This window comes from Asparagus officinalis, chromosome 4 (genome assembly GCF_001876935.1).
Source record: "Asparagus officinalis chromosome 4, Aspof.V1, whole genome shotgun sequence".
NCBI lineage: Eukaryota > Viridiplantae > Streptophyta > Magnoliopsida > Asparagales > Asparagaceae > Asparagus > Asparagus officinalis.
Genome location: NC_033797.1, coordinates 25,553,363 through 25,561,158, shown reverse-complemented (window position 1 = coordinate 25,561,158; position 7,796 = coordinate 25,553,363). Strand labels below are relative to the sequence as shown.

General features: G+C 36.5%; 1 protein-coding gene across 1 annotated transcript; it reads right to left on the bottom strand.

The window, feature by feature from the left end:
- On the bottom strand, positions 7 to 3,763 carry LOC109836998 (probable methyltransferase PMT21). Its single transcript, XM_020405076.1, has 6 exons — positions 3,597 to 3,763; positions 3,236 to 3,431; positions 2,644 to 2,854; positions 1,498 to 2,170; positions 1,199 to 1,276; positions 7 to 297 (listed from the first exon to the last, which is right to left on the bottom strand). The coding sequence occupies exons 1-6, from the start codon at positions 3,707 to 3,709 to the stop codon at positions 78 to 80; spliced, it is 1,491 nt and encodes a 496-aa protein (XP_020260665.1). The 5' UTR covers positions 3,710 to 3,763; the 3' UTR covers positions 7 to 77.

Sequence of the window (7,796 nt, the reverse complement as noted above, 5' to 3'; positions counted from 1 at the left end):
CATGGAATTCTGGAGGATTCTTCACTTCAATTTAGGTCTAATTTTGAAATATAATCATCCATCATCGACCTGTTCTATTATTGTTCGCTGAGCTTAGAGTACCAGAGCTTCTTCTGGCACACAAGAAGCTTCTCCTTCTCGACATTGTATTCGGTATCATGCTTCTCGCAGCTCCATCTCATGCCTTTGGCAATGGTGGCTATGGCATCGATGAAATAGTCAGATTCCCGTATCATTACATAGCCACTTGGTCTAAGGATCCGATCCATCTCAAGGAGCACATATTTCATTTCACATCTGTCATAATGGTTACAGGAATTGTCAGTGTATTCAAAATAACAAACAATACAAAATCTGTAAGTATCGCATACAACAAATCAACAACAGAAAAACTTTGTAGCAGTTCAGGCTGAATCATGCAGAAGCACTAGAAAGGGGAAAACAAAAATGTTTCTACAGAAAGTGCCGGGGCAATGATGCTAACCTTTCACCAAGGCCTTCTCATCATAAAGTTGTTCACATTTATGATCTACCTCTATTTTACTATGTAGGCGAGCATTTCGTTTCTTTTTAAGCACTATGAAGTTCTCGCATATCCATTAAGTGCTCTAATGATTAACAACAGAGTAGCCCTTGCATCTAAAGTGGATTGTTTCTTTATATAGAAATAAGCCAAGCGGACTGCTTCTTTATGTAGAAATCAGCCAAGCAGTGACTTCCATGCATTGCTGTAAAAACGTCGTCCTATCAATGCTCATGTTTAACTTGCTTAAACTGCCTCTAATATTAGGGTAAAATAACATGTGGGCAATGGATCAATTACAAGCATGGTCCTTCACAAATTTCACAGGCCTGATTGAACCCTACATGTTTCTGGAGAACACAACACAATGTAGACTGACATTAGCATCCTAGAGAACTAGATGTCACAAGATCCAGGTTTTGCAACAATGTTCTTTAAATACTGAGGCTCTAGGGTCTCGATATTACCTAAAATGAGGCCACTCTGGTCAGATCTATTAAAAGCATCTGGGGAACACAACACAATGTAGACTAACATTAGCTTCCTACAGAATTAGATGTTACAAGATTCAGGTTTTGCAACAAATATTGAGGCTCTAGTGTCTTGATATTTTACTTAAAAGTGAGGCCACTCTGGTCAGATCTATTTATTAAGAACATCTGGGTAGATATTTACCTGTGACTTTCAGCAGTGAAAAGGCCATCAAGATGCAAGAGGTCGTATGTGCGAGGGTATGTTGAAAATGGCTCGCACCTACAATAGTAAAATTACAATGGATCGATATCAGATTCTAAACTGAAGTAATGGAAATGCAAATAGATACAGATGTACACTGTGCACCCACGTACACACACTCTCAAGTACTTGCATAATTAAACCACATGTGTTTTCAAGCATGCCATGTTGCAAAAAATTATGAAAGATAAATCAATGGCAGGTACTAATAATCATGCAAACACGGATCATTTGCTTACCAATCATGGTAGGTACCAATCAGACCCCTATCATAGATTGCGCCAAGGGAATTTGACCCATAGGATGAGACAACATTCATTACCCACACAGGATCCTTTACGAGGGCTGCTGCAAACCCTCCATATAGCGTATTCATATCCATTACGTTGCGGATCTTATCAGTTCCCAGAGCAGGAAGCACTGACTTATAGTGTTTCGCCCTCACCTTCCATTTACCATTATCATGCTTAAATCCATTTGCATTGCCACCAGGAACCGTAGAAACTCGCTCAGGTGCAACGTTGAGACGGGCAGGCCATTTTGGAGTAGATTTCAGACTCAGCTTCTTCAAGTTTTGGCTTGGGACAGTAAGGCAAGGGCGGAGAGGAACGTACCATGCAGAATCTGGATCTGTGCTGTCATCGCACTTAGGGGGATAAGAAGCCGGAGTAAGCTTATCATAGCAATTATTGTCAGGAGATTTCTGCCAAACAGCAATATCATCCTTCTTATTATATAATTTGAAGCACATGCTTGTTAGCAACTTCTTTAATTTGTCAAAATCTGATTTTTGTTCTTCCACTGTTGTGTTCCATCCTCGCCATCTATTCTCATAATTTACAGGTGGTCCAGAGAGCACCCAGAAACCACCAGGTCGCAGTATCCGGTGTACTTCCTGAAGGTATATCCCCCCTAAAATATGGTGATTGAAGTTTAATGGAAGTATATCAATAAAAATATAAAGTATGTTTAGAACTGTTCATTCCCTATTCGCAGAATGATGGTCATTTGGAGAGAACAAGAAAGAAGCATAAATAATATGGATGTAAGCAATCCTGAATGTTACTTTACTTAAATTCCAAATTCTATATAATAATAGAGCTTTTGACAAAAAGGTCTGTTTTATTATTTCTAATGTTTTTTGACATCAAGCTTACAGGTATGAACTCAAGACCAACTTCAGATAAATCTCCATGCTAATTCTGAAAATAATTATGGACCTACTATTAGCAGGAAAATAACCGTCATTACTGACAAAGAATAAAGGTTGACCCGATTTTTATTTCTATCCTTCTAATTCTTGTGACAATAAACCTATTCGTTATAATATCAATGCTACTCTTTTTTCTTTTTTTTGCCTAGCCTCGAAAAGTGAAGAAAATTACCAAATTCTGTCCAAGGAATAAGACACCTAGAGCAGTGAGCCATATCAAAAGAATTGGATGGGAAAGGAAGACGGTGCATGGATATGATTCCCAAGATTGCAGGGATCCCGCGCTCTAGGGCAAACTGAACTTGAGCCTCATGATTATCTCTAGGTGCCAGAGAAACAGTTAGAATTCCCCGGTCCAACAAATCGCCACCCCAGCTAGCAACCTGGAAAAATATGATATCAGTACAATATAAGGAACAATGATGGAAACAAGCATAATGTGGGTATGATAAATCTACAAAAAATATCCTCCCTAAGATATACTAAGGTAAAATATTACAAACTTTGATCTTTCTAGTATAACCTTTAATCAGGATTTTGGAGTCTCGTTTACCTTCATGTATTAGAGCCTATATCATATATTAGTGAATAACATAACTTAAACTAGTAATTTGTAAACCCGACGCATACCTTGTTTCACTGAAAAATCATTTAAGACGAAAAAACAACGACAACAATAAGACCATGCCAACCTAAATGACTTCCAGGTCACAATATGAAACACAGACTACTGTTCACTAAAAGTATCAGATCAGAGTACTAACCCCACAACCAGTATCAATTGCAGTTCGGACGGTCCCATCCTTCATTTCTGGGATAAGGGCTTGCATCAAGTCAACATATTTTCCCACTCCATTGGGAAACATAGTTCCTCCACCAGGGAATAGGAACTTGTCACCTTCCTTTTTAAGCCAGTGCTGATTGGATTTCTGGCTGTTGATCCAGTCATAGGGTACATTCCTGAACACAAAAATGGGATATACATTTCAGTTTTTATCAAATACCAAGAGTCACATTCAGCTCAACATCAAGCGGTCAAGGATATCAATCAGCAAGTTGAAAATGAGTAACATACAAGTAATTAAGAGACAAAAGAATAAGAGAAAAAAAAAGGAAAATAAGTACCTGTACCAACACTTATCTCTACTCTTAGGCCATCTGATAGGTGGCTTGTACCCATCTGGAGGAGGCACCAAACATTCTTTCCTTTCAGACATTGGTGGGCAATGGCGCTCCATAAAATTAAGTCTGTAATTTCCATACTTTCTCCATCTCTGCCAAATTAATAAGTTAAATCTTCAGTATACTGGCAGAATTGGCGATATTTTGTCAAGAAAAATCGAGAAACTACATAAGCTCTAAGCAGATCATTGTCTTTGAAATCAATGTTTTCCTTGCCATGGTCATAAAACATGGAAAACAAAATGTTGTACTGCATATGAATGCAATTATACGTATCACTGTGTTTGAACAAATGAAACTTTGATTTATCTATTAAAATGGTATGGCCCCCACTTGGAAATTACTAAAAAGATTTCTATGTTCGCTACTGCAGTGCATTTTATATATGGGGTAGAATGTATAACAAAGAGCGAACATGCAGCATGACACTGAATTCCTTCTTCAAAATGGGCACAAGAATGGGGCAACAATACATTAGGTCAGTTAAATATTTTTCTGCCGAATTCCTTCTTCAAAATGGGCACAAGAATGGGGCAACAATACATTAGGTCAGTTAAATATTTTTCTGCCAACTAGCTTCTGGCTATGTACTCGTACATTAGGTCAGTTAAATATTTTTCTGCCAACTAGCTTCTGGCTATGTACTCGTATTATAAAACCCACTCGGGAACAGTCAGCAACTAAGTCATGCACCTATCAAGCTTTATAAGACATGACATAAAATCCTTGCATGAATTCACAGTTCATCTGCCAATCAGTCCATAAGATGTTGGCTCACCTATAAGAAGTGCTTTATTAAGATTCTATCCAGATTTATCTGCTCTTTAACCTTACAGCATTTATCATGTAATGAGACATTACATTCAAAGATTGCACCTTGAGGTCTTTTCCTTAGTTTAAGATAAAACTATTAATAATAAGATTTGCTTGTTTTGGGCTGGCTGCAAATTATTGGGAGGGCTAAAGAAAGGAGTAACAATATGGCTATGAACCAAATTCATGAAATTTAAAATTTCACTTAGAAAAGAGATTTCTAATTAATTGATTTTAGGAACTTCAGAATTCTGGATGTCCATTCAAAATTTCAAACATGTAACTATAGGATCTCATAGATAAATATAATTGGGCTTAGTTCAGGTGATGTGACTTGTGACACTTAAAAGGTTGTAGGCACCAATCTCATTCAGGAGTTATTTCTCCCTCCATGGGACTTCTCCTTAACGATGCAGAGATTCTTCCTATGGTCTTACTTGCCAACAAAGCAAAAGATAAAAAATTCCTCCAAGATAGAATGAAAATCCACACAGTACAACAAACATCAAAGCCATGGGGACTGCCCTCGAACTTTTATTTGGGGAAGTCCCTGGTTTCGCATCTTTATTCTTCATTTTATGTATTATTACAGAGGGCCTGAAAGAAAAAACGCATAACAAGGCATATCAGATGTCAGAAATGAAGACAAACACGTATAGAAAAATCACGACCAAGTTCAACCTGAAACTTACGAAAACAAAGACGTGTCAATAATGAAATGCTTACAATGATAATATCTCATCTGACTTATCTAATCTATTAGGATTAATAAAACAAACTAATCAATTATTCACTCCAAATCGGTTAACTTCACAAGACAGAAGCATACATATTTCTGTTCTACTAGAAGATGAAAATGGCGATGTAAAATGTGGTGTCCAAGTAGGGGCGGTAATGGGGGCCAATAAACCAAATCAAATATGAGCCAAAATTTTGCAATAGATCCCTAAATCATTTCCAGTAACTTATAGGAACTAGATATGAATCCCACAAATACATTGTTTTTACATAGGATATGATACAAATCTTTAAGGTTCCAAACTTGATAACCCGGTTAGTATCTCCATAGATCAAATTCTCAACTTTTAATTAAATTAATTATTTTCTTGTGTCACATGATTTATCTGGATTTATTTGTTCATTTTTAACATCGCTAAACTTAGGGGGAAAAACAAATTGAATAAGAAGACAATCCTATTTGACTCTTGATAGAAGTTGAACATTAATGAAGAATTTGAATATTTGGCAAGCAGAATCATTATCTGATGAATGGATATGGATTTGTGTACTTACACAGATCCTAGTTTCCTAATGTGTTAGAGTCATGAAGTGTATCCGTAAAATTTATAATGGATCTACGAGTTGTCATCCCTATGTGTAAAAAGGACATTAAGAATATCACATTTTCCTGATCTGTGACCATTCATCCACAAACCAATTTATCCTGCTACAAATTCAGAATCTCTTTCATGATTAACAGATGAAACCAACTCGATGGATAAAAAAATAAAACTTGTACAACTTAGACATTGCAAATAACCATCTTAAATGAAATAACATGTTTTGCTTCCGTAAACTAAAAGTACATAAACTATAAACATACAATTTAACAAAAATCTATGGCCTAAAAAGTTCAGAAGGCTTTCCTTAAAAAGAATTTAACAACCAGTCACAAAATTTTGAATGCCGGATTACTGATTCTCAAAAATATAGCAGATTATAATTATTTTAGCACAATAAGTAGCTATCGCTCACTTTGCACACGTTTTCTCTTGCTGCATAATATATTTCATAACTTTGTAAATTAAGTAAAAGTTTATAAAACTTCCGATAGAATTTCTCCACGTTTATTTAAAAGTAAAATGCTTCAACAGTCATAATTACATCCTAAATAGAAAACAATATGAAATTACGTCGCTTCAATGATCATCATAAAGTTGAAGGAACAGTAAAGGCACACACAGTGCTCTTTTAATCTCAGATCTTAACCTCAAAAGTCAGTCCTTAAAGGAATATCATGCAAATATTAAATATTCAAATTAAACACTGAAACAACTTGTCGTATAATAATTACTTCATAAGCAAAAACAAACAACGAAACAAAAAGAAGTGGGTATCCTAAGAAAATCTACCAGAACAACATTCACGCTAATAAACTTCAAAGAGAAGTTCAAGTAACCAATCTGCGTCACAAAAATACTAGTCAATTGAAAAGAAAAAAATATATGGTCAATAAGTCAGATTCCAACTACAACCAGTGATCAAATTCCGACTCAGATTTGACATAAACCTTCCTGGACTCAAAATGAGACTTACAGCAAAATTCTTCAGACCCGCATTTAAAACTCAAGCTATGACTCCTAAATGCATGCAAGATGGGGGCTCACTATACATTACCAACAATCTTTTAACCTTCAAAAGATAAAACGAACTTAGATAAGCCTATTCGTATCTTAACTTGCCAATCTTGGAGCTATCTAAAGGCAGATATCAGAGGTTTATGAATCCACTGCAAAACTTGAAAAGATAGAACTTCAGCTTCACAGGCTGCAAGAAGAAGCCACAAGGAATTTATAGGACATCCATGACCTCGACAAAGGAATCAGATTCCGGCACATAGATCCATTAACAATTGGCCCTAAACTAATTGTACACTCTTTATACCAAACAGGGGGAAAAACATGATTACTTAATTTGACAGGTAAGTAACACTAAGCCCAAAACTACCAATTACAATTATTTAAAAAAAGCTATAGGTAAACAAAAAAATTTCTTTTTTATACTCCCCTGATGGCTTACAGTGGTCTAACCAGAGAACGAATTGGATAATGGATATAATAGCATTCACTCATCAAATGATGGATTCTCACGTCGCCGCCACTGGCCAATACTCAGTACCAAGAGCAGAGAGCAGATTCATTTCAAAAAAGAAATAAACAAAAGAAAAGAGAGAGATCTCGTCAATTCACGAACCAGATCTCCCTAGAATTTAACAAACCGAGTCGATATCAAATAAATTCTAGTTAAAAATCGCCGATAATCCCACAAAATCGCACGGATCCAAGATAAAAACCCCGGCCAAAACCCTAAATCCCAAACAAAATCATCGAGTAATCAGGCAAACGCAAGGCGCGAAGAATTAGCGCGGATCTGCAGAGAACAAGAGAGAGTACCTCCGAGATCGATCTCTCTCTCTCTCTCTCTCTTTCACTGTGGGTTCGTGCTACGACCTTTCTCTTTCTCTCTCTAGACTCAGTATGATATAATTCGAACGGACGAGAGGAGAGAGAGTGAACGAAAGAGATAGAGGAGGATAAAGGAGGCTCATCG

Coding starts and splice junctions, on each gene's coding strand:
- LOC109836998 (XM_020405076.1), bottom strand. CDS start 3,709: ATGGAGCGCCATTGCCCACCAATGTCTGAAAGGAAAGAATGTTTGGTG. Junction 1,277..1,497: donor ATTGGTACCTACCATGATTG/GTAAGCAAATGA, acceptor TTACTATTGTAG/GTGCGAGCCATTTTCAACAT. Junction 298..1,198: donor TTCACTGCTGAAAGTCACAG/GTAAATATCTAC, acceptor CCATTATGACAG/ATGTGAAATGAAATATGTGC.